This window comes from Thunnus thynnus, chromosome 6 (assembly GCF_963924715.1).
Source record: "Thunnus thynnus chromosome 6, fThuThy2.1, whole genome shotgun sequence".
NCBI classification, from domain to species: Eukaryota; Metazoa; Chordata; class Actinopteri; order Scombriformes; family Scombridae; genus Thunnus; species Thunnus thynnus.
Window position 1 is genome coordinate 16,036,078 of NC_089522.1, and position 26,563 is coordinate 16,062,640.

Genomic DNA, 26,563 nt, shown 5'->3' on the forward strand with positions numbered 1-26,563 from the left:
TGTCTGCAGGGACCTTTAACACCATGGTGCAACACAAGTTCACAGACTGGCTTGAATTAATCTATGTATAATCATTTTTAGAATAAAAGTAGAAAAAATATATTTTATAATTCTAAATATAAATAAATTAGCTCTTGTAGTTAATATAACTTGGTGTACTCCCAAGCAGATAAACAGACTCTACTACAACAGAAAACATGCTGGTAGAAAAAAAACTACAGCGTGAATCCGGAAAAGGAAGAGGAAATGTTTTGTGCAGAGGTCACCGGGACCTCGCGGTGGCAGCCGGGACGTCGGCGGACTGTGAGCCTGCCTGAGGAGAGCTGCGTGTCCCCAGTGTCCGCTCCGGTCGCCCGGTCAGGAATGCGCCTCACGAAGCCGCTGTGCGGTGTAATGTTTGATGAGACGCCAGCGGGGAGTGAAGTCTGAGAAGAGTCATGGTTTGGCTTTGTTTACACTGCTAGTATCGTAGCAGGTTTGATCCGCTGAGCTGACGGTGCTCCACAGCACGCTCAGGTCGATAGCTTCAGTCTGCAGCACACCTGCTAAGTTAGCTGCTAGGAAGCTAGTTCGAGATCCGACAGGAGAGCCGGACTGACTGCTGAGCCCGGCCGGTGCGCCGGACAGAGGAGGTGGTGGCAGGCGGGGGCCGGGACAACACGACGGGGTGGAAGTGAGTCAGGAGCGGCTGATGAGTTCAGACCAGAGCGGAGAGCCGCCGCTGCTGCAGGAGGAGGAGGCCGAGCCGGGACCGAGGACCGGCGGGAAGGACGAGACTCCGCCGGGGAACGAGGGAGGGTCCGGCGGCATGGTGAGTGAGGCCTGTAGCCGCTGGAGAGATAAGCTGCTGCTCAGTGGAGACCTGTACGCCTCCTCTGCGGTGTTTATTAGACAACAGACAGTTTTAACACACACAAGACGCATTTAAACCGACAAGTTTCAGCTTCGCTTTGACTTTGAGACCAGTCGAGTAATCACTTAATGATTGGAAGTTATTTAACTGTGAGGTTTTATTGATCACCAAGCGAAAACAGCCTCAGACACAGCACACGACAGCACTTGTAGGACTGCTAAGTTACCTTGTAACCAGCACAGACAAGAAATTATTGACTTATGAGGATCCAGATCTGCACTGCAGCTCCTGACACACAGCTAGCTAACGTTAGCTTAGCTCTCCACTGGAACAAGCGAGCTCATTAAGTAACGAGTTTGCTGAGTAATCATTAGCCTGTAAGTTAACTTATGACACAGCTGTGCAATTACGGCGGTGCTACGTGAAGCGGAGAAGCAGTGATTGAGTTGTTTTTAAACTGTAGATGATCGATGCTTCGATTATTGGCGGACAGACGTTCATTCAGTCAAACGTTTCTGTTAGCTAATCGCAGCTGCTAGCTAACCCTGCTAGCGCAGTGGCATGCGTTGCAAACACCCGGCCTGTGCTGCGCAGCGCAGTCAGCTGACATTACTTGGCTTGCGACGGCCTGTAACACAGAAGCATGCATTGTAACCATGTGTCAAGTTGCACGGCAGCACATAAATGTTCATGCTGTATGCACAGTTTATTTTAGGTATTAATGTCTGGATGTCACACAACTTATTACAGCTCAACAGGATAAAACTGAAATTTTAGTCACAGGTTATAAACCATAGAGAGAGAGACTGATTGTAAAATTAAATTCCCTTGGACTCACCCTGAGCCAACAAGCAAAGAAACATGGTGTGGTCTTTGACTCAGATCTGAACCATAATGTTCATGTGTGGTTTGTCACAAAATCTGATTTTTATTACCTCAGAAATATTGCTGAAGTGACCATTTCTGTCTCAGAGTGACACAGAGACTAATGCACACTTTTATATCCAGCATGCTGGACTACTGTAGTGCTCTCCTACCTGGTCTACACAAAAACTGTATAAATCAGCTACAGCTGATTCAGAACTCTGCAGTCCAGGTGCAGACCAGGACCAGAAGGAGACAACACACTACACCTGTTTTAAAGTCCTCACACTGTTGCAGGAGTCTGTTGGTTGTTTCGAAGTGCAGGACTGAAAGATTTGGTGAAGCAGCTTTTAACTTTTATTCCTGAAGGTCTGAGCGCAGCTGAAGTTTTGAAATCTTTAAACGTAAACTTAAAATCTGCCTCCTCAGCCCGGCTTCAGATTAAGGATAGTTTATAGACATTATTTACTTTATTTCAATCACTTATTTTATCGTATTTGTTGTAAAAGATATTTCATTTTATCCTGTTGTTATTATTATCATTAATATTATTACATATTTCATCCCTCTTATTGATTTTATTTCTTTTGTCTTTTTAATCTATTTTATAGTGTTTTGATCTAGTTTTTATTTCACTCTACTACTCTATATATGTTTGTTTTACTACTATTACTGTTAAGAGATTTTAAATCTATTTTATTACATTTACATAATTTTATATTCTCGTGCACATTTTTTATCAAATTCTTTTGTTTTTGTTGTCTTTTTTTTGTTGTTTTTACAGTCTACACTTGTTCTGTCTCATTATCAGCTTGTCAGTCATCTGTGAAGCACTTTAAAGTGCACTAACCTGCATGAAAGGTGCTATACAAACGAAGTTTGATTGACTGATTGATAGATTACTCTCTTGAATGGCACCGAGGCCTCGTTGTGTGGCTCATGCAGTCTTCTGTAACTGGTATCTTGAGGAACATTGTGACTAGCAGCTGTTCTTGTCAGGCCGAGTGCTTCTGCAAGAACAGGACGTGGATCTATTTGCAGGTGCCAGTGTCAAAAGAAGCTGGTAAACTTGACCAGTTACTGGCGATTCAATGTACAGCTGCCATCCACTCGATCGCATACAATCACAACACTCAGTTGGCTTATACCAGCATCACATCAGCACCTGTGTGCCTTTATATGTACAGTATGTGGTCTATTCCTGGCCACAGATCTCTGCAGGGTCAGGATTTCTCCTGCAGCCCACAGCTCCTCTGATATGCAGATGCTACCCTTGAATAATGTGTGTTTAAAAATAAAATTGGTGAAAGTAACTCAAAGTAATAGCAGTAGTAGTCTTAACATTGTTAGTTGTTTTTACGTAGTTTTACCAACAGCTTTATTACTGCGTAAAATTTTGGTCATGCAAATGTTTTACAGTCATTCTCCTCCTTGAGGTTAACAGGCTAATAGCCTCTTTTGTCAACAGGGGATCATGGGGCCCTGTGGACACACTTCACTGTACTTCTCTGGTTTCCAATTATATGCCATGGAGGCCCAATGGTATGCAGGTCTGAGTCCATCCAAAGATTGCACCAGGTGATTTCACTTAGTGCCCCCCAATTTAAGGTTGAAGTAGTGAGTGAAATCAGCAGGTGTAGTGATTGGTTTGGCTGTAACCTGCATGATCTGTCCTCCGTGGTAAATCATTGGAGATCACAGTGTGTAACATCTCGTTAAATCTTCTGGTTTTTGTGTGTCATTGCCGCCTGGTTTTTGTTGATATGTTTACACTTTTGTGACTGCGGATGTGCTTTTTCACTCATGCAGTACAGTGTAATGTTTATCTTAACAACACTGGGTAAAATTTGATCCCAGTTTCTGACAAACAGTATTTGAGTGCACCAGACTGCAAAAATAACTGGTTACACATTTGTTAGTTAAAATTCTTCTAGTTAGATGAGTTTGTTGTCTTAGAGTGTGTTTTTTTTCTTTTTGGCCTGTGGAAGCATGATAGTGAGATCAAAATACTTTCCATTGGACAACTAGATCTTAAATTGTTCGTTGCTTCATATTTTCCAAATCCATTGCCATAATTAGATCAAGTTATCATGTTGTCATCAGATTTCCACCTTGATGATCATAGATTTCCCGTGCTCTTTAAAGGCCATAGGGGCTTACACTCAATAGCTATTAGGTTTATTTAATGCAGTGAAGATGTTCGGTGCTTACTACTCTATGAATGAATGTTAATGAGCTGAGTTGGGAAGGTACAGATCATACTGTCGGTGTACTGGTAGTGTTTTATCCTCGCTCAATTCTTCAAAATATTAATTAATTCTGACGTGAACAAGTATGATGCCATCCAGAGATGAGATGGCAAATCAGAGGTGAAGCAGTGAGAATATTAAATACTTGATGCTCAGTGTTGTGCGGGTCTCATTTGTAGATGCAGCACATCAGTCTCATTCAGATCTATTCAAATATAAATCAACTGTTACTTGCGGCAGATAACAGCTTTACATGACAGATATTTTCTACATTGTTTTTTTGTCCTTGTGTATCTTCTGAAATGTTTGACTGACCTAAACTACTATCCTCATTCTGTTCTTAATGTTTATATATTGAACTTGTTTAAACCTGCTGTTTCTGCTTTGAAGGTCACCTCTAAGGGCGCCGGTTTGAACCCAAATGCCAAGGTGTGGCAGGAGATGCCCGTGGCCCCCAGCGAGGCTGTTACCAACAGTCCTCATTGGCCCCCCTCAGACATCAGCGAGGGTGAGACACACTTCTATTAGCCCAATTAGATATCCATCAGAATATTAATAATTGATGTATGATTTTATTACAGTTAGATCTTTAAAATGTGGGAAAACACAATATTTCTCTGGAAAAGTGGACATTATGAGAAGGATTTGGTGCAGCATTAGCTCCCATATATGTCTTTTAATATTTCTGTCAGCACCGGCTACAGCAACTACGTTTTTTGACTGTATTTATACACATATGAACACTATTAATATATACACAAACACACAGTACCAAACCAAACAAGGGGGACCAGGGGATTTATGGACTTTACAAATAGACAAGGCGAATCATCCCTGACTGAAACTCTTTACCTTGTTCACAGGTTATTCTGAGCCGTCGTCTGCTGGGTGCAAGCAGTACACTGTGGGATTCACGGCCCTGGATGACAGCAGCTCCACAGCAACAGCTGAGATAGCAGTAAATGGAATGGACCCTCCAGAGTTGGGCTTTTCCCCCGCTGAGTCCACCACAGGGACCTCAGGTCAGTCACATCACATGGAGCCATCTCCACACACCAACTGCTGCTGCAACTCAGTTTTCAATACATTTATTTGTTTTAATAGTTCATCTAAACAATAAAGTTTGGATGGGATCTAAAACTTCACATGTGCCGAGTCAATAAACTGTATTAACATATATCAGACGCTGATGGCTTCCACAGCTGAAATACAATAATACCCTGTGAGTATTGCCTCACAAATTTGTTTTCCATAGCAGCACATTGACCTATACGAGCCTGCAGGTTTTCATTCTCCCAGCTGATCAGATCAGCAGGTGATTTCACTGATGATGATGATGATGATGTGCTAATCAGTGGGTAGAGTCTGTGCTGGTTGGAATGAAAATGTGCAGACTTGCTGGCTCTCCGTGGCACATGGTTCAACTTTGAAATCTGTCTAGCAGCAAGGTGAAAGAGAGCACACACAGACTGTTTACCCAAATCTGACCTGTACATTTGTTTGTACTTCATGTACCACTTTCACAAGCAAACCCTGTGTTTAACTGGGGATAATGAACACACATTCAAGCGTGGTTAGACCTGTTTAGACTGGTAGTCACGTTTCACAGAAGACCTGTTCCTTGAAGGGGTAAAGTCAAAAAAACACAGTAAAACACACAGTACCCACAATGCAAGATAGCATCTTTTATTAAGACCCACGTCTTTCAAACTCTGCATGCCTAGTTTGAAACACAGACTTTAAATTAAAAGTTTAAAGTCTCCAAATCCGGCGCTTTTACAACCCTGATGACACAATCAAATAGGGTTATTTTTTATATTTTTATATTATATTTTTATTTTTTAGAACCACAACCACTATAGAGCCACAGAAAATATGATTTAAAAACTGTTTTCACAGGTTCAGTTGTACTCCTCGTTATTAAATATTACTCACATGATCTACACTCAGTCCTGCTCAAGTATCTCTGAGATGGTTAAAGGTCCAGTGTTTAGACTTTAGTGGCATCTGTCCGTGAGCTTGCAGATTGCAAACTACTGGCGACCCCTCCCCTCACCCTTCAAGCGTGTAGGAGAAGCTATGGTTGCATGTTTGGTTTGTCCATTGTGGGCTACTGTAGAAACATGGTGGTGCAACATGGTGGACTCTGTGGAAGAGGACCCGCTCCCTATGTAGATATAAAGGGCTCATTCTAAGGTAATGAGAACACAACAACTCTTATTGTCAGGTGATTATACACTAATTAAAACATACTAATGAATATTATATTCCATTTCTGCCGAGTCCGTTCCGCTAGATGCCACTAAAATCTACACACTGCACCTTTAAAATGTCTGGAAGTCACTGCAGAGTAATCCATCAATAATTGTAAAGTAATGGTGTGACAGGCCTATCATATACTTATTTATTTATGTCAAAGCTGTAGCCACATCAAAGGGTGGCAAGAGGGTTGATGAGATGCAAAATGGCGACCAACGGCGAATGTGGGTTTACCCCCTTAATCACTGAAAGGTGTGTGTGGTGCAGGAGAACTTGATATAGAAGAATCACTGACTGATTGTGTTTTTGGTTCCCAGTGGATTCAAAAACTGAAGAACAGCCGATCTCTTCTGAGAATCTACGCGAGTCTCTAAAGAAAGAACTGGAGTTTTATTTCTCAAGGTGAGAGTCAAGCACTTAAAAACACCTTATTTTAAACTGTTGTGGACTTGTTGTTTTCCCCAGATCAAGAGAAGACTAATCTTCATGGATTTTTTTCATTTTGTGATTCAGAGAAAACCTCTCGAAGGATTTGTACCTGATGTCTCAGATGGACAGCGACCAGTTTGTCCCCATTTGGACCATTGCCAGCATGGAGGGCATCAAGGTCCTCACCACTGACATGGACCTCATCCTGGATGTGCTGAGATGTAAGTGGAAAGTTTTAAGAAAACGTAGAAATCTGTGATGTCTCTCGATTTGAAATACCTTGAATTTACCTCTGTCTTCCCTCAGCTTCTCCCATGGTGCAAGTGGATGAGAAAGGGGAGAAAGTGCGTCCTAATCACAAGCGGTGCATTATCATCCTGCGGGAGGTCCCTGAAACCACACCTGTTGAGGTAACGCTAACTTAGCAGAGAAAACTGTAAAACGAAGCTGATGTTTTAGATCAAGTGTGACACAATTCTTGCTGTTTATCTTTTCAGGAAGTGGAGTCACTGTTCAAAAATGACAACTGTCCAAAGGTGATAAGTGTCGAGTTTGCACACAACAACAACTGGTACATCACATTCCAATCAGACACGGATGCTCAACAGGTAATTCCAGTTGAATTTCACTTTCTTCACTTTCTTCAGTTGAAATGTTGTGCCATGATCATAATTGTGTCTTTTGCTCCTCTAGGCATACAAATACTTGAGAGAGGAAGTGAAAACATTTCAGGGAAAACCCATCATGGTGAGATAAATTTACAACCCCTTTGTCAATTTCAGAAATGCCTTTTTTATGAGGCAGTTTTTAATGATTTCACTCTTTCCTCTTTTCCTGGTTTTTCCACACTGACAGGCCAGGATAAAGGCCATCAACACATTCTTTGCAAAGAATGGCTACCGTAGCATGGACAGCAGCCTGTACGCCCAGCAGTCCCAGAGCCAGTCCCAGTACAGTTCCCCACTCTACATGCAGCACGTTTACCCCCAGCAGCAGTACCCAGTCTACGGCATCGTACCTCCCACCTGGACGCCTTCGCCCACACCGTATTTTGAAACTCCTCTGGTGAGACATGCTGTACTTGTCACACTAATACGAACTCCTCCTTTCCAACTACTATTGATTTTCTGCATCTTAACGTTCAGTGTGTAAAATGTGATGCAAGTTGTGCACCAGCAGTAGTTGGAATGATACACAAGTCCGTCTTCACTCGGAAAACCTGCAGAAAATCTTGCTAGTCTTTGCCAGCTTGTTTGTTGTGACGTCTGAAAGTAAATGCATCAAGTGAATTCAAATGAGTCAATTTCAATTGTCAGTAGACTTAAACACACAATATTTTACTTAAAGAGTTAGTCGAAATATTCTGTATTTTTCTACAGCAGTTCTATACCTACAGCAAACACATAAAGCAAATGATAGTCAATTTATTTTCAGGTTCTTGTATTAAATGTTATGTGTGTAGCGTAAACACTGACTTTTTTTTCTCCTTGTGCAGGCACCGTTTCCCAACAGCAGCTTTGTGAATGGCTTCGGCTCTGCTGGACACTACAAAACTGGCTCCGGTTCTCTTAATATCACTCGCCCATTCAATAGAAACCGGTAAGGATTTTATCCCCCCCCCCAAATGTTTATTAATTTGTAAGTTTTTAAGCCTGATATTTGCATACACATACTCTAATGGGAATGTTTTACCACTTGTCTCATTGTTTGCATGATGTTAAATGGTGAACATCAGATCATTTATAATTAAACTGTCTAAAGATACTGTAACCCCTGCAGGGAACTGTTCTTCACTCCCTGTCTTCTTACTGTCCCCACAGTGTCCCTCTCTATTCAAGAAAGAATGTAATAAATGCCTTCAGGTACCACTATTACACTGTACAATAAGCTTCATTGCTACCCTCATCTCTTACCATACTGCAGCCAAATGACTAAATCCATAACAGGGCCCATGCCTTCTGCCCGTCAGAGTTTTATGGCCATAATCCTTGTCATCGGTGTGGTAAATGTTTGTTGCTGAGTAATGGATATCCTGGATTTGTCATGTCATTTGATAAATGTAGGCTTGCCTACTAAACAGCAGCAGCTGCTATTTGATTTTGAGCAATTGGCATTATCCAGTTATTACCACCTTGGCTCCAAAATATCCGCTTTGCATTTACATTATTACATGTAACAGTTTCTCTCCATCCCAACTAACCATCCATTTTGTTTGTCCGTAGTTTTTTTCCTTTGTTTTACTGCTGCTTTGTTCATCAGTGATTTCATTACCATATGCCATGTGTTTTTATATGGTATAACAAAGAAATGCTGACAGTTTTGAGTGTAGTCTAGCTGTCAAGCTTTATTCTGTAAGCTTCAAATTTGTTGCAAAGAGATGACAACTTTGCATGTTGGTTTATGTGGTGAAACAGCAACTTCACAAAGAAATGTCTCACTGGACTCTTCCCAAGTCAGACCCGATGATGAGATCATAATGCGCATAGAGGGAAGCTGGGGTGTGGGGTAATTGGCTTTGGTTCTCTCTTTCTCCTTATTATCTTTTCCTTTTCTTTCTATCCTTCCTTTCCAAAGTCAGGAGCTTCACTCCCGTCCCAATGAGCGTTCAGATTATGAGATCTGAGGGTCAAAGACTCATGAGAACATCAACCTGTGAATCGTGCTGCTAGGTTTCTGCAATTTGAAACTTGAAACAAGTTTTATTTGTGGTACATTAAGATATTAGTTGCCTTACCTGGGTGTTGTCAGCTCTTCTCAATGAGTTTATGATTGGTTGCAGATAGCCAAACATAGTGTGTGTTTATAGAAAAGTCTCCACTGCTTCAACCAATCATGAGCACAGTTGTAGTCCAGAAACCCCTTGCATGTCTCCACATTTACCTTGAGGACACAGCATGCTGTCTTATTCCTCCAGCAAATGATCAAGTTTGGTTGGTACCACCAGTGTTTCCATGAAACATATTTAGTGTAATGACCACCATCATCTGAAAATTGTTTCTGGACCCCCCAACAAATAGGAATTACATTTTTTTTATACAGGCTTACTGCTGTCTGTTCCATCTTCCAACCAACAACCAGTGTGATACAGAGCAGATTTCTTTGTGTAATGACATTAATGTCCAAACAAGAGTCCCTCTTAAAGGACGATACAGTGATTTTACATGTTATAGCCAATTACATTGGATTTGCAGCTGCACATAGCTGCTGACCATTTTCTGAACCATAAAGATGAAAGATTACACTCACATATATGTATTCTTGAACAAATGTCCTTATGGTACCAACAGCTGCCTGAAAGCAGGAAATCAATCTTAAAGGACCAGTGTGTAAAATTTAGTGGCATCTAGTGGTGAGGTTGCAGATTGCAATCAACTGAATACACTTCCCCTCTCCCCCCCTTCCAAGCATGTAGTAGGACCTATGGTGGCTGCGAACCTTACGAAAAAACGCAACAGGCCCTCTCTAGAGCCACTTTTTGGTTTGTTTGTTTGTTTGTTTTGGGCTACTGTCGAAACATTGCGTTGCAACAAGGTGGGCTCTGTGGAAGGGGACCTGCTCCTTCTGTAGATATAAAGGGCTCATTCTAAACTAACGAAAACAACACAATGATTCTTATTTTCATGGGATTATACACTAATCTCTTCCACTCCCCCCTCCCTACCATAGATCCATGTTTGTCTTTTTTAGGGGGGCAATTCGATGGCGAGCACTTCTGTTCTGGAAATTGCTCAAACCCTCCCCCCCGCAGGTCTCTAGTCTGGCGTTGTAAAATTTCATGAGGCTTTGATTATCCTAGAGGTCACAATAGGTCATTTTATACAGTGAGGTCAAGTTTCAAAAAATGGTCTAACTACAATGAAATGGCTTCTGTGGGGATTAACATTTTGCCCCAGACTGCATGGGATTAGCATAAAATGGGCATGTCTGTAGAGGGGAGACTCGTGGGTACCCACAGAACCCATTTTCCTTCAGTTATGAAGAGTGAGAGGTCAAGGGACCTCTTTTGAAAATGGCCGTGCCAAATTTAACCTAACTTTGGTGCATCATTTATCGCCCTTTCCAATAAGCTAGCATGACATTGTTGGTACTAATGGATGCCTTAGATCCTCTAGTTTCATATCTTCACTCTAGCTTTAAAACTGAGCCCGCCACAGCCTCTGAAAGACAGTAATGTCGGCTGGGGATGCTGGCATCCTTGTGGAGTTTAAGAGGTTAAAACATACTCATGAACATTATTTTCCATTTCTAACAAGTCCGTTCCGCTAGATGCCACTAAATTCTACACATTGGACCTTTAAATTTTGAAGAATGGTAAAGCAATGTAAAGTATCTATATATTCTATTAGATGAGCTTTACATGTAAAAATCACCAGTGTGGTCTGTGTAATCTCCTGAAGTTTATTCCTGAGGTCTCTCGTGGGCCAAAATCATCCCCACAAGTAAAAAGCTGTACAGGAAACACTGGTTACCAGTATGTCTTCAGAGTATTTTTAACTGAATATTTACCGTGGTGATCTTCACCTTTTCCCACTGCAACAGAAACCACGTGAAGCCCCAGGGGAGGACAAACGAGGTGACTTCAGCATCTATAACTCCTGTCCCCTTGGAGAGTCTGACTGGACTGCGTGGCCCGCAGCCCCCCACTCCTGTTGCAGCCACCACCACTAACTCAGTCCAGACTGCCTCTGACCTGAACTCGGCGTTCTCACATCTCTCCTCCTCCTCCTCATCCTTGGACCCCAGCGATGACAGCGGCATGGCTGGACGTGGAAGGTAAACCTTGTTTTAGCTCCTGTCAGATTTGTGCCTGACTGTAATGGCCGCTGCTCCCGGGCTGAGACTTGATCAGTGACACTTGACTTATGGTTGAGTCACAGATGATTTATTTGCATTTCAGACGGAGCACAACTTACAGAGGAACACGGAGGAGGCGAGAAGATGAACGGATTACGGTAAATGGCAATTTTATGTTGTCATAAAACGTATATATGTTGTATTTGAAACATGGACCATCTCACGCCATTTCAATTTAATTTCTCAGAGGCCTGTACCGCTAGCAGAGGTCAAGGTTTCTCCTCCCAAGTTTGACTTGGCTGCTACCAATTTCCCCCCTCTTCCCGGCTGCGTGGTCAGCACACAAGGAGAGCCAGTGCTAGAAAACCGAATGTCAGATGTTGTACGCGGTTTGTACAGGGACAAGGTGAGAGGAAATCTATACTGTAACTGTACTGACAGGATTGTTGAGAGGGGGACTTCAGAGGTGTAATGTGCATGTCTCTTTGCTTTTTATAGACAGAACAAGCCAATAAAGAAGCCACTGTGAGTCCAGCTTCAGGCCAAGCCCCGGTCACAGAGGAGGCTGTGGCTGTCTCAAGTCCTGCCCTGGCAGCACCGAAACCTGCTACACAACCACTCGGACCCTCGGCCCCTGGGTACGACATTCTCAGTGATTATAAGTTAAAGTGGGATGTTTGGTGCATGGATTCAAACGCTTGTGTTACAGCTAAAATGTTAACTTGAAGGTCTGAACTCTTGTTTTGCAGTATCACTCGTCAGGAGAAGAGGGTTGAACGGGCAGAGCCCCCAGTTCCAAAAGCGACCCCACGTGCACCTGTTCAAACTACCATCAACCCCTCCTCCTCTTCTTCCTCCTCATCCTCCTCCTCCACACAGCCTGTGCCTAGCTCCAGGCCTCAGCCCTCTGCTGCCTCCACGCCAGCGACACCTAGCACGCCGGCCCCTGCTCCAGCCACTATTCCCACGCCTGCACAGGTGAGAATCTGGGTCTTTGTAGTTTAATCAAGCAAGCACTTGAGCATATTTGTCCTCCCGATGATGAGATCTTTTGCGCATAGAGGGAAGTGAGGTAGTGGACTGACTGGCTTTGGTTCTCTCCCTCCTCTATCTGTCACTCCCCTTCAGTATTTCTGTCTTTTTTTTTATCTCTCTGCTCTTTCCCACCAAAGTCCAGAACATTCACTCCTACCCCGATGAGCGTTAAGATTATGAGATCTGAGGGTTTGACAAGAGGAATAATAAAAATGAATTGTGTGTATGTTTGAGTTTGAATTCATAGAAGTGAGTGTTGCATCTTTTAAAATTGTGCCTTCTCTCTGCCTTGGATCAGGAGCCCCGTAAGCTCAGCTACGCCGAGGTATGCCAACGGCCACCCAAGGATCCCCCCCCTGCAGCCCCCGCAGCCCCTGCACCAGCTTCCTCCGGCACTGCATCAGGCCAGCCGTTACGCGAGTTGCGCGTCAACAAGGCAGAGGAGCCGGGCTCCAGCGGTGGTCCTGGAGACAAGCAGGAGAAAAGCCACGACAGGGAGGGCGGATGGGAATGCAAGGAGAGCCGGCCACCGCGTGAACGTGACTCTCAAGGCTACCACCGCAGCAATGGCCCCAGAGGCACTGGGGGCCTCAAGTTCCGGGACCAGAGGCGGCCGCCTATGGCCCGACGCAGCTCCCCGCAGGGAGGCTACAGGCACACTGGCAAAGAGCAGAATATCCCACCAGTATCGCCAAAGTAAAAACTTGATAAGAATAGAAAAAAGATGTATGAATATATACATGGATATATATAATTATATAAAAATGAATAACATAAAAGCAACAACATTATGGTAGCCACCTTCCCTCCTGGGACTTGTCCACAGAAAAGCTTTTAAAATGACGATAGGACCGGGACATCCAGGACTAATGGGCAAAATGACACCTGAAGAACTTTTAACGAGTGATTTGAAAAGGAAACAAAAATCTTGTTTTTGGCCTCCGGCGTTATGCTTAAAAGAATTTAAGTGCAATTTATCTGGAGGCCGTCTCATTTACGCTCTGCTAGGGAAGAGGTGGGATCCTGGGCCGCGTAAAAGGCCCTCTACCTTTTTTTTTTTTTTTTTTTTTTTTTTTCATTTTTTTCTTTTGGATTTAAGAATAGATGTTGGTCTGCAAGAACAATATGCACTAAGAAGAAAAGAACATGCATATATGTCATGTACATATACAAAGATATCACTAACACGCAATGAGATCAGTTTTTTTTTTTTTTCCTTGTGTGCTTAGGTTTGCAAGTATGACTGAAGGGGTTGACTGATGTCTGTGTATGCATTGATTGTTAAACAAAATGATTGAAGTGCTCCAGTAATGCTGTTGCACTGACATAATGAAATGGATGATTTTTTTTTTGATTTTTACATCAGAGATTCAGAATCGCTGTCCTGAAACGCGGACAGTGAGGTCTTCTAATGTATATTAATGAAATGTGTTCTATGGTGGTATTTTGATCCTGGTTCATCATTTGGCTTAAATTGTATCAGTCAGATATCAGAAACTGTTGATGTACGCCGCAGTCAAGGTGTGTGGTTTTTGTTTTTTTTTGTTTGAAGCCCGAAAAATCCACTTTGGGGTGCTCACTGGCCCGTCGGCCACGGTGAACCTGCTAGCCTGGTCCAAAGTTTTTCATGTTAAGTTTTATCTCTTATCTTTCTGAAACGTTTTTGGATCCACCCAACTCCAGTGGATTCATCGTCATGTTTGATAATCAGTCAGGTTCTCTGTTTACATGTTTGTTTGGGTAGTAGGGTGACGTTTTCCATGGGAGAGAAGAAAAGAAAAAAAAAAAGAATAGTTTAATGGTAAGATTTGACTGTTCAGCGCGCCTGATGGTTTTAGGTTTGGCTTTTCTACATCATCACAGGATATCCAGGTTAAGCTTATATCTGTGAATTGTTCTTAACAATGGCATAGTGTCAAAAATAGACTGAAGAGTGCTGTTAGCTAAGGATGATAGCTACATAATAATTGGCAGCCAAGTCGTGGGTATAAAGAAAATTGGGACATTTTCACGTGCTATGTGCCAGCTGCCTACGATCATAGTGTGCTAGGATAAAGTTTTGATTTTTATTGACGAGGTCTGCTAAATAATGTAGTCTTGGGGAAACTTTTGGCCCAGTGAAACTGGATTTTGAAGAAACTGTAGAGGTGTAGTTGCCTATGCTATCTCGTAATAACCCTTCACTAGAAACGTGTGTGGGAGAATGTAATTGTTCTAGTACTGAATTTACAGAGGGAGGCTTTTGACAGCAGGCATCCACCAGATTGTTTTGTGCTTTTAGGGTGAGTTTGCTGTTTTATTTTTTTTTTTTTGTCTTTGTTTTTTTTTCTTTTCTTTCCTTTTTTTTTTTTTTTTTTTTTAAATTTGAAAAACAAAACAGGTTGACTTAGAATTTGAAGTTTGACTCACTGTATGTATTGCTTTTTAAATTTATTTATTTTAATTCTGATGCGCAACGCTTTTCTCCCAATCTTGGTAGGCTGGTTTCCCCAAAGTTGTGTGAAATCGCATTGGCAAAATAAAAAAAATTACGCATATGACATTTATATACTGTTCGAGATGTCAGCTGAGAGAAAATACTTGATGCATTGACTTTGGGTTTAGTAATGCAGTAAAATGAGTAACCAATCACTGGGGCTGTTATTTCTTTTTTTCATTAATGAGTATGAGCAGCTAGTGATTTAGTATAATTAAAGAAATGCACTAACTTGTTTTTAAAAAAATAATCTTACTCATGAGTAATGTGAAATCATTTTAGAAGCATATGGTTGATGTTGACAGGCTTGCAAATACCTACAGGAATTGCCCCCCCTCCCCTCCCCTCCCCCCCAATATGTTTGGGTTATTTTCTGTTTAATTTGGGTTGGGGTGGCAAAAAGGAAATATAGTAATTGATCAACCAAGTGTTTGAGACACAATCCTAGAACTGTATGAAATGTCACCAAAAATAAATTATTTTGATTTGGCTCCCTAGTGTCCTATTTCTTTCTATTATCTTGTGCTTGTACACAGAATCAACAAAACTGTGAATAATTTTTAAGCCCTTATGAATTTATAGGCGTCTTCAGCTCATCTCTCCTCTCCCTGCTGGAGTTCTGCTACCTGATCTGCACCTGATGAAGATTTAGGGGTTTGGATCCAGTCGAGGCCGTTTTGATAAAGTTTTGGTCAGATTTTAAGTTGAGTTGTTTTTAAATGTATTTTTATTATAATATTTCTCTGTTTGCAACCGTGCGTTATGTGTTGCATGTAGATATACAGGTCTTATAAACAGTCCTGCTAGAATCCTGCAGAAAGGTAAAGGTCATAAGGTCACTAATAGATTAAATGAAGCCAAAATATAGCTTTAGGTGGGGTTGTGGTTCTCAGATTTGACAGAAGCAGTTGGATTCAGTCAGGCTGGGTCTTAAAGATGTGAGTGTCAGCAGGGCTCGGGTCTCAGTTTTAGACAAGTGCAGGCTGTTTGGGGGCTCAGTTGTGGACCATCCAATTATAGACAAATTGATGTAGGACTGCAACTAATAATTATTTTCATCATGATCAATTACATATTTTCTCAGTTAATCAATGCATTGATCTGTAAAATGTCAGCAAATAAAATTTACCATGCTGATTTCGTAAGGCCCAAGTTGATGTCTTTAATTTTCTTGTTTAGTCCGACCAACAGTCCAAAACCTTTAGATATTCAGTTTATTATCCCATAAGACGAAGAAAAGCATCTCATCCTCACAACGAAGATGCTTGAAGCAGGAAATGTTTGGTATTTTTGATTGAAAAATTACTTAGATGCTTAATCGATTATAAAAAAAATGTTTCTGTCAAAAATCAAATTTGCCAAAATCAAAAGATGTAGCTGGATAATGAAGGTCCGGATCCGGATGTTTATCTAATATAGTGCTGAAACAATTTGTAAATTGGTCAAAAAGTTAATTAATAATTAAATATTTTTTGGAAAAGTATGCATTCAGGTCATTTATCAAGGAAAATCATTCAGTGGTTCCAGTTTTTGCTTCACAAAGAAGAAGATTTGCTGCTTTTCTCTGAATGTTATAATTGTAAAGTGAATATGTTTGGGTTTTGGAGTGTTGCTGACAAAACGAGCAATTTGACAACAATATTGGGCTCTCGGGGAACTCATGATTTAATCAGGAATATAATCGAAAGATGATACTTGATCATGAAAATAAATGGTTCGTTGCAGCTCTAGTCTAATTCTAAGTCTTTGCTGTCAAAAAAGAGAATAAGTGTCCACAGTTCTTGGGCGAGATATGAAAGTAACTTTCCTATTAGAAACACTGAAAACACTAATGTTTGTGGCCTGCTTGAGGCTTGTTGGGCCGCCTGACCCGTCACTCAGTGATTTGTAAAGCCGCTTGTTGAGTGTCTCCTCTGGTCGGCGGCGATTCTTAACATGGACATGAGCTGAAGGCATCCGCGGCATGCGGGTGGATGCCTGCGGTGCTGCCATACATACATGCCTATATTGGGAAAGTAAGTAGCCAACGACGGGGCCCTCAGTCAGACTGCGTGAAGACCGATAATCAAAGAAAACATCAAGATAATTGAAGTTATCGCAGGGTACAGCAGCAACCGTTAGCTCGGTCAGGTTTAAATACGGGGAAACACGAGCTCGAGGCGGAGGGCGTGGCCACGAGCGGTGACGTGCAGTGTTTATGAGCAGCAAACAGTCAACACGGTAACCTGTCAGCCCTTCAAACCGTGCACCGTAAACGGTATGTTACCCCATCAGCATCGGTAATTCATCGATGGTTGTTGCGAGGAACACTTCAAAACACATCCTCAGGCTTTTGAAATGTATGTCATCTGATTTTAACATCTTCTTGTGTCGGTTGTTCCTCGCATCTTGACGCTAACGTTAGCTTGCTAAGCTAGCTAACTTGCTGCTAGCTGCTGCTGTAAATTTAGCCAGAGAGATCTTTTTTTTTTTTTACTCCAAACCAGCCTGTCAGCTTCTGCTTTGCTACACAGGTGGCTCTTGCGATTTGTATATGAACGCTAATCTGTTATTCTCAAAAGCTGTCACTACGTGTAAAATGTACATTATTGAAGCAGACTGTCTTCAGTTTTTCTTTTGTTATGGAGCACATTCTTGTCAAATGAGCTCAGTTAACATTAATTGTCAGTCATTGTATTCACTACAACCGTAGTTACTGATATAACCGATATGTTACTGTCAAGTAGAAACAGCAGAATAACGTCAAACATCACAGCGTAAGCATTTACTGTTTAGATCGCATTGGTGGAGCGATGTTGGCTTGATATTATTTCTTTGACCTGAAAGTGATTATGAACAAAGAATGGAACAAATCTGGGAAGTAAAACATGTTTCTAATTAACTAATATTAGTAATCATACATAATTGTCCTCATGACTATCTTCAGGATGACATTTTGATCCGACGATCAACAAGTTACCCTCGAAATCGTGATTCTTTTCTATTTCATATGATGTGAAATTTTTTTAAAAAAGAGGTTGTATTAACGATAAACTCTATTGATGATCTCCCAATACTTAATACAAAGCGTCACAGCAAACCTGATTACAGTATGTACTACCAGTGTATCAGTTAATTTTACACTAAAATATACAATACGTTTCTATGTGCGTTTTTGGTCACATCTAAACCTTTAAATACTTTACAGCACATATTTCAGCATCACATTGTGCAAACTCATGCTGGTAAAATGGTGGCGTAATAAATGCATTTCTATGTTAAGACATTACAGTACGTAATATTGAAATAGTCACATGACATACACTCCCTGCCACTACCTAAGAAGAGCTCTAATCACCCAAAAATAACTATAAACACATGAGGGGCCTTTTCAATTTGTTGGATCTCCATTGTGTCTTTCAGCTTTTAACTCCAACTTCTTGAAAACGGCGTTTCAGCGTGCCGTATTGTCACCCAGCTCGGGTGCCATGGTCCTCTGTTACACATGAGCTCTACTATGTGGTACATCATGCAAAGCATTCAAAGTAAATACTCCTTGTCCGAGCGGCTCATCCGCACCATCGCAGCCATCCGCTCATTCCCACACGACAATGTGGAGGATCTCATTCGTAAGGTAGGTCTGTTTGTCGTCCAGTTACACTTCAAATGAATAGTATCTCTCAGTGTTATCACATCTATTGACATCATTATCTCCTGTGTGTCTAAGGGAGCCGATGTGAACCGGATGCATGGCACACTTAAGCCCCTGCACTGTGCCTGTATGGTCGCTGATGCTGACTGTGTGGAGCTGCTGCTGGAGAAGGGGGCAGAGGTATGTTATAGATGACTCCTACACATGGAACCGTTTCCCATAGCATGACGTAAGATTTTAGATTTATGTCCTTCCTTCCAGACAGCCACAGTATGATATTAAAGTCAACCTGCAGAAGGTTTAACCTTGCTCGTGATAGTTAATCCATGACACTGAACATCAAGCTTAGTTTTATTTTTTCTCAACAGTACGCCATGTTTGTGCGGCAATGCAGGTGTTAGCAGGAACAGATATTAAAATTCTTCTTTGTTGGTGTGTTCAAGAAAGCTTTGACATCTGAAGCCAAATAGTGACTTTACAAAAAACATAGATGCACAAGCTGTGTTGTTAGAAAATCAAATATGGAGGACGTACAGTAAACAAACATGGAACTCATTAGAACTGTGACTAAAGATTGTTTTCATTATCAATTAATCTGCCGATAATTTTCTATTAATTGATCATTCGTTTGTATAAAACATCAGAAAACAGTGACAAATATCAACCACAATATCCTAGAGCACAAAGTAGCGTCATTAAATCTCTTGTTTTGTCCAATAAACAGTCCAAAACACGAACATATTCAATTTACTATCATGTAAGACCAAGAAAAGCAGCAAATTCTCACATTTAAGGATGTGGAACCATCAAATTATTGGCATTTATGCTTAAAAAATGACCTAAACAGTTAATCAGTTATCAAAATAGTTGCTGATTTTCTTTCGATCGACCAATTGATTAATCGACTAATCGTTGCAGCTCTAGCTCAAACTATGAGTTAAGAATTTAATAGTTTTTTGCATTAAAAGGTTGCCATTTAACACCCAACTCTCTAGTGTGAGATGTTGCAGTTTCCACTGCACACTTAAACACATCAACGGATAAGTTTTCAAAACAGAACTTGCTCAGAATTTACAGCATCTTACAACGTATTTGCAGATAGTGAAACTTTGAAAAAAGAAAAGTAAAGCTGAGCATGATTTTCAGTGAAGGAATCCATCTCTGAATGTTGAGTTTCATACTGTGCAAACATGATGTGAAACCAGTAGGGCTGTAGTCAACCAAAGAAAATCTTGGTCGACTGAAATCGTACATAATCTTCAACTAATCGATTAGTCGCGGGTGGGGGGGGGGTGATGTAACGGGACGGAGTGCACAGTGAACTCACATTTCTCTGTTTTGCCTTTAGGCTAACCTATTGTTGCTAACTTTGGGCTAATGAGCTAACCCCATTCACTTTTCCAGCACTTGGGGGAACAACAGACCTGACTTCTTCACATTTATTAACTGTTACACTTTAGTCTGTACTGTACATTTACTGCCAGACTGAGAACTTACCGCTAACCTTTTCCTCTGCTCCGCTCGCATTCACCGTCACTTCCCTGCCGCTCTTTCCCACTCGCTACGCAAACATACTAAGCACTGTCCTATTCCTAAACGGAGTTACGCTACCGATATTTAGCGTTATTTTTGGCATTAAAAAAATATCTTTTGGCCTGGCGAGGATTCGTTGATATTATTACACGAGAAACGCTGATTCGGTAGACATTCAGTACGTTCAGTTAACACTCAGTAAACGTTGAGTATAGGTCGACCCAGCAGTCTCCATTAGGTTGGGCGAGTTCAATTGTGAAATGTTTTGAATACACCCCCGTTTTCACAGGTGATTTGTTAGTCTGTCCCTCCCGCCGCATGAAATAATGGATTAATCATGGGAAAGTTATTGATGAAGCACTTCTCTCCTTATGAAAGTAACACAGAGATTATTAAACCAATGAGAATTTAGTCGGACGAGAGCATATCGACCAACTAGTCGACCAGGAGACTACAGCCCTAGAAACCAGTGGCTGCTTGATAAGTAGGAAAATTGCATGAATTCATCTTAATAATACTAATAGTGTTTGATGATGATATTTGCAGTTACTAGATGAAAACGTTGTATACCACCAGCATGTATAGTAACTTGAAGAGTTGGTTCATTCATTATGAAAAAAGATTTTTACCTTAGTGGTGTCTAATTACTGTGAACAGTGTTCGTTGGGACTATTTCTTTGGTAGAAAGTAGCTCCACATCAGTTTGGTATTTTCTTGACCTTGAAATTTCCTTTGCCTGTTGGTACCCAAATTACAACACCCTTCACACGATGTTCCACTTCACCCAGTACTTTTGCACTTGACTTGTGGTGGTCATTGCGCTTGTGCAATTTAAGCATGTGCAGTATTGTTAACTTCTTAAAGTATTTGACAGGCAATTTTCTATATTTTCCTTATTGTCAGAAAATCTCATGTGCAGAGCCAAACCAACCATGAACTCATCCTACTTACTGTGCATATTATTGTGTGTATATCCAAAGCTTGATATCTTATTCCTCTGTGCCGTAGACCTCCGTTGTTGTCCAAAAACTATTAAAAACACGTCAATGGGCCACACCGCTGCACTGGGTGACATGTTCCTTCGTCCCTGAAGAGAGCAGTTACCATGGCTTGTTTAGAAACGGCTCAGAACCTCACTCCTGAGGGTTACTATCTTATCTCTGTTTTTACTCTTTAGAGCCATTTCTAAACAAGCTATGGTAACCGCTCTCACCCAGTGCAGTGATGTGTTTTTAATAATTTTTTGGACAACAGAGGTCTACGGCACAGATGACTTACAACATATCAGACTTCAGATACACACACAATACCTCTAAGTAGGATAAGTTCATTGTTGGTTTGGGTCTGCACATGAGATTTGTTGAGAGTAAAAAAAAATGTAGGAAATTGCCAGTCAAATCCTTTGATATAAGATTCTTCATTACATTAAATTTCCTTATCAGGTAAACGCTTTGGATGGATATAACCGCACAGCATTGCATTATGCAGCAGAGAAGGATGAGAGCTGCGTGGAGCTGCTGTTGGAATATGGGGCCCAGCCAAATGCCCTGGATGGCAACAAGGACACTCCACTTCACTGGGCTGCCTTCAAAGATAACCCAGAGTGTGTAAGAGCCCTGCTGGAGAGCGGGGCCTGTCCCAATGCCCGGGACTATAACAATGACACACCTTTGAGCTGGGCAGCAATGAAGGGCAACCTGGAGAGTGTCAAAGTGCTATTAGACTACGGAGCCCAGGTCCATGTGACCAACCTGAAGGGCCAGACCCCTATTTCCCGACTGGTGGCCCTGTTGGCCCGGGGCCTGGGCACTGAACAGGAGGAAGAGTGCCTGGAGCTGCTGTGCCGGGCAGCAGGGCGGTTTGAGATCCGACGAGCTGACGGCACCCTTCCCAGGGAGCTTAGTAAGGATCCCCAGCTGCTGGCGAGGCTTACCAACATGGTGGCTCACGCTCCCACACTTCGCTCTCTGGCACGCTGCGCTGTCCGGCAGAGTCTCGGAGTGCAGTTCCTCCCTACTGCTGTTAAAGAGCTTCCTTTACCAGAGACTATCAAAGACTATCTACTGCTGAGAGACTGAGGTGGTGAAACCATTGGGTGCTCTCAGACCTCACTGGCTGATCATTAGATGGCTCACCACACAGCATTTATTGGCGAGGAAGTCTCCATTGAATTATAGGATATTGTCTGACAGTGGCCCTCATTTATCAAACCTTCTTGCAAGTTGATACAGACTTGTGCACCGGGAGAGATGTCTTTTTTTAAACTATCTAGTGGTTACACAACATTTAAATGAGCTGTGATTTTATTTCAGATTGGTACATCTGATCAGTTTCAGCTGTAGGAGCAAAACTGCACTAGTGCATTATCTTTGTATTGTTACATAAAAACATCTTAAAATTATGCAGTTTTTGGTAACTCCCTGCATGGTAAAAAGAACTCTTAACACAACAACATGTACTCAGCCCACCCTGCATGCAGAACAGAAAGAACCTATCAGGGTTGGCAGGATAAGATAATTCTGGGTGGGGACAGTGAAAAAGCAGCGTTTCCCCCTCTCTCATTACCACCGCTGAGGTGCCCTTGAGCAAAGCTCTTAACCCCAACTGCTCAGTGGAGCTGCTCAGTGGCCAGCAGATCAGACTGTGGTTGTACTGGGCAGCTTCCAGGTGTGAATGTGATCAGGGTGTTCCTGCAAAAGAAAGGCTTCCTCTCAGTGAAACTTCCCTGAATAAATGAGGGTAAAAAAAAAAAAAAAAGTCATCCAGCTGTTCTCAACATGGTCATAAAGAGCCAGTGCATCTTTGAGATTTTAAGTAAGCATATTAATTTTTTTGTATGCAAATTTCACAATAACTGTTAATTATTACATTTTAAAACTTGAATAGAGTGAACACATTATGCTATTATGGTTTGTCACAGAGCATGAGGAAAATCTTGTCAAATATTAAGTTTGGTGGTAAAATTATTAACCTCATTAAAAGATTAAATGTAAGATACAGTACCGGTCAAAAGTTTAGCGACAATTTCTCATTGAAGTGAATGGAAAACTTTTGACTGGTACTGTAGGTTTATGAATGAGGGCTAATGTCTAATGATGGAGGCTGTCCAGTAATTCTGTCAGAGGATGTCATTCCTGAAGTAGAGCTCAGGAACGAGTGTTATGTAGTTTGTGTGATAGTTGGAGTGGCCGTCTTTCTCTCAATGACGTCCCAGTGAACCTCAGTCCATTTTTGCAGTACTGAGGAAAAAAAAAAACACCATCCAGTCCACTGAAAATGTTAAACACTGATGAAAGTGATGTCAACATGCCTGCTGTCCTGTGTGATTTAGAATTAATTTGGGCTTTACTTTGATGAAGGTTGCAGTTGCCAAGGAGGAATAAAAGGTTTTTATTTTTTACAATGGGTGTCTTCAGTCTTAACTTGCAAAAGTTGGGGTTATCATGGGTGCTTACTGGTCCAAGATTTTGCAGCATATGTTTAAAAAATATTTTAAATTGAATGTCTAAATGTTAGAAACCATAAAGCAGCATGATTACTAAGTTTTTTGTCCTTTTTAAGATTCTCTAAATAACCTTGCAAAATGTATTTAAGTTTCTTATGGCATCTGTCTAAAAATCTGACCATTTCTGTGCTTGATTTTGTTTTCTTGTTCTGCAGATGTAAAAAAAAAAATTCTCTCTTAGATCATGTCTTGTGTACACTTGCACAAGTGTTTTTTTGTTTGTTTGTTTGTTTGTCAATGTAATGAAAGTAAATGCCTTTATATTCCATTCAATGTTTTCTCTCCATTCTTCACAAAAAAGGTGAATTCATTAAGTTGTTTAACCAGACAGCTAAAATACATCCAGCAAATCATAATTAGACAATTACTCCTTTAAAAGTCTAGTTGAAGGCTATGAAATCCTACTGAAACACTGTCATATTCATATTATTGACCAAGTTGAGGATTTATTTGCATAGACCTTTCAGACTTTAGGAAAAGCACACGTGTTACTAATAATGTTAACGATGGCTGTGTTCTGTTAAAGTGTCTCAGTAAACCGTGACGGTGCTACTAGAGAGCCAGCATGCACAACAGCAGGACCCTGAAACTGAAGCAGCTAAATGGAATTCAGGCATTATTAATTTGATTATTTATACCTGTGCTTTTCCTGCTGTGACATGTCAAAATGTGTTGTGTGAAAAAGGCCTAATACGTGTTCTCTAATACTTTATGATTGAGTCTCCCTGTTTTGATTATCAAACCAGCTGACAAGGTGCAACACATTTGATATTCAAAGCTTACATACAGCTGTAAGATTCATCATGGCAATGTCTGTGTCAGAATAATAGGAACACATACTGCTCTGTCACTGAAAACATGCTTGAATTTAAAATCCTTTAGTAATAGCACATTATATCCTGGATCAAAACATATATACAAAAGCATGAATGTTAATTTAGTGAAGAAAAGGCTCCATTATTACATTTAACTGTGTGAAATGTCCCTCTGGTTAGTGATTAGGATTGAATACAGCTGCGATCTCTTAGTGTAATTAAAGTCTTACTGGATTCATTAGACTGAAGCACAGTCATTACAATGAGAGGGCTGGAGGGGCTCAAATATGAGAAACAGCATCATAAGTTTTCAGTTAGGACTGTTACTCAGACCTCTATCCAAACAATGTCAAATTCTGGAGCAAAAATGTAGTGTGGGCCCCTAATGAAGTTTTGATACAAGAGCTGACATAATACAACGGGAATTTTATATTTATTTTAATACTGAGAAAAATATCTAATCTTCCAGAGAAGAACTAAGGCAAAACATTAAGACTGCCAAGAAATCGCAGATTGCATCTGTCAGTCCGTCTCTTGACAGGAAGACAAAAGTTAACTTTAGCACATTCAGTTCTCAAATTATCCATCGGGGGTCTCTCTAGCCTTGTCTCTGAATCATTGGCTCGTAAAACAGCCTCCAAATGAGATGTTCAATATAATTTGTATATTCAAGGAAGATTGTAATGTAACAGTTTCTGTATATTACATCAGCAGGCCTTATCTTTAATAGTTTATGCATTTTTAAACATATACTGAATTTCCATAATCTCATCAGTGGTGGAAGTACTCAGATCATCTAGTTAGGATAAAAATACTAATACAACAATGTAAAATTAGTAATTTACAAGTAAAAATCCTGCATTTAAAATCCTACTTAAGTAAGAATACAGATGCATTATCACAAAAATGTATTTTATGTCTCAAGTGTAAAAGTACCTGGTTCTGTGGACGAATTCCCCAATGACTGCTATAATATTATATATTACAGTATTCATTTTTTAATACTGGTACATCAATGCAAAAGATGATTAATTTTGAAAATAAGGAAAATGTTCTGCTACAAAATTTGTCATTTTTTAAAAAAACTTTTCTGTTATCTCTAATATTGGAAAGTTTTACTCATTTATTTTGGGTGTTGAACAGTTATTCAAATAATACCACCTGCTAGGTTTAGAGAGGAAATCTCTCTTTGAAGAGAGAAGTGCTAACAACTCATGCAGTGACATCTGAAACTTGACAAGGGGCCCCAAATAGATATTGCTTTTTTGTAAGAGGTCTCAAGTCAAAAAAAGTTGGGAACCAGCCATTTAATCTTCAATATTGCATTGTATGTTTTTATGTAAAATGTTAATCTGAAAAGTAAAAAGTAACTGTCAAATAAATGTGTATGATAAAAAGTACAATAGTTCTACTGAAATGTGATGGAGTAGGAGTCAAAAAGTACAAAAAGCCATTCTACTTGAAGGCCATTACCGCTATTCCATAATTGAATAAAGCATATAATTTGGTATTTTGTATTTTTATGGTATGTGTTATGTCCATTGGAGTCACTTTAGTTTTGCCGTCATACACTCATGTACTTTTATGTGTGTATGGATCCCTTGTTTTTTAGTACTGAAGTTCTTGTATTGCCCACATGTTGTAGATAATATGGTCCAAAAATAGGAATATATAGTGTGCGTGTATATATATATATATATATAATTTGTATGTAAGTATGACTGAGCCAGTGGTTTGTAAATTTAAAGAAAATTGTCAAAACCAACCGTTTTTATCATTCTGTATCACTTAAATTCTTACTAAGAATGACTAAAAAGCTGTTTACATAATAATTGCTTCCTCCATAGTGATTAGATATAACGTTAGATATGGTTAAAAACTTCTGAAGTGAATGAGAAAGGAGTCTTTTTGACAGGTCTACCACACTTCAAATGACCTTTTTTTCATCCAGTTTCTAGGCTGAGAGGGGAAATATTTTCTTGTATGTGCCTGTATGTCCAAAAAATATGAATCACCACAGGAAACTTGTTAAAAATGGGTCCCAAAACCAGCCAAGCATTTGCCCTCAACGTCCGGGTACATATTTAAACCAACGTCTGGCTACGAGAGTTGACGTGAAC

General features: G+C 40.7%; 2 protein-coding genes across 4 annotated transcripts; both read left to right on the forward strand.

Annotated features, from left to right (window-relative positions):
* On the forward strand, positions 1 to 15,449 carry larp4aa (La ribonucleoprotein 4Aa). Of its 2 annotated transcripts, XM_067592099.1 has the most exons (17): positions 1 to 811; positions 4,357 to 4,474; positions 4,830 to 4,988; positions 6,543 to 6,627; positions 6,739 to 6,875; positions 6,961 to 7,064; positions 7,152 to 7,262; positions 7,348 to 7,401; positions 7,510 to 7,719; positions 8,150 to 8,253; positions 8,475 to 8,516; positions 11,194 to 11,427; positions 11,552 to 11,606; positions 11,696 to 11,854; positions 11,947 to 12,086; positions 12,198 to 12,426; positions 12,782 to 15,449. In XM_067592099.1, the coding sequence occupies exons 1-17, from the start codon at positions 692 to 694 to the stop codon at positions 13,181 to 13,183; spliced, it is 2,463 nt and encodes an 820-aa protein (XP_067448200.1). In that variant the 5' UTR covers positions 1 to 691; the 3' UTR covers positions 13,184 to 15,449. The 2 variants fall into 2 exon arrangements, with proteins under 2 accessions (XP_067448200.1, XP_067448201.1); XM_067592100.1 differs by lacking the exon at positions 8,475 to 8,516.
* A 1,487-nt stretch (positions 15,450 to 16,936) lies between these two features.
* Positions 16,937 to 23,896, forward strand: asb8 (ankyrin repeat and SOCS box containing 8). Of its 2 annotated transcripts, none has more exons than XM_067592102.1 (4): positions 16,937 to 17,298; positions 18,362 to 18,572; positions 18,666 to 18,770; positions 21,566 to 23,896. In XM_067592102.1, exons 2-4 carry the CDS (start codon positions 18,444 to 18,446, stop codon positions 22,199 to 22,201), a joined length of 870 nt encoding a protein of 289 aa, XP_067448203.1. In that variant the 5' UTR covers positions 16,937 to 17,298; positions 18,362 to 18,443; the 3' UTR covers positions 22,202 to 23,896. The 2 variants fall into 2 exon arrangements, with proteins under 2 accessions (XP_067448203.1, XP_067448202.1); XM_067592101.1 differs by having other exon boundaries at positions 16,940 to 17,216.
* Positions 23,897 to 26,563: the final 2,667 nt, after the last annotated feature.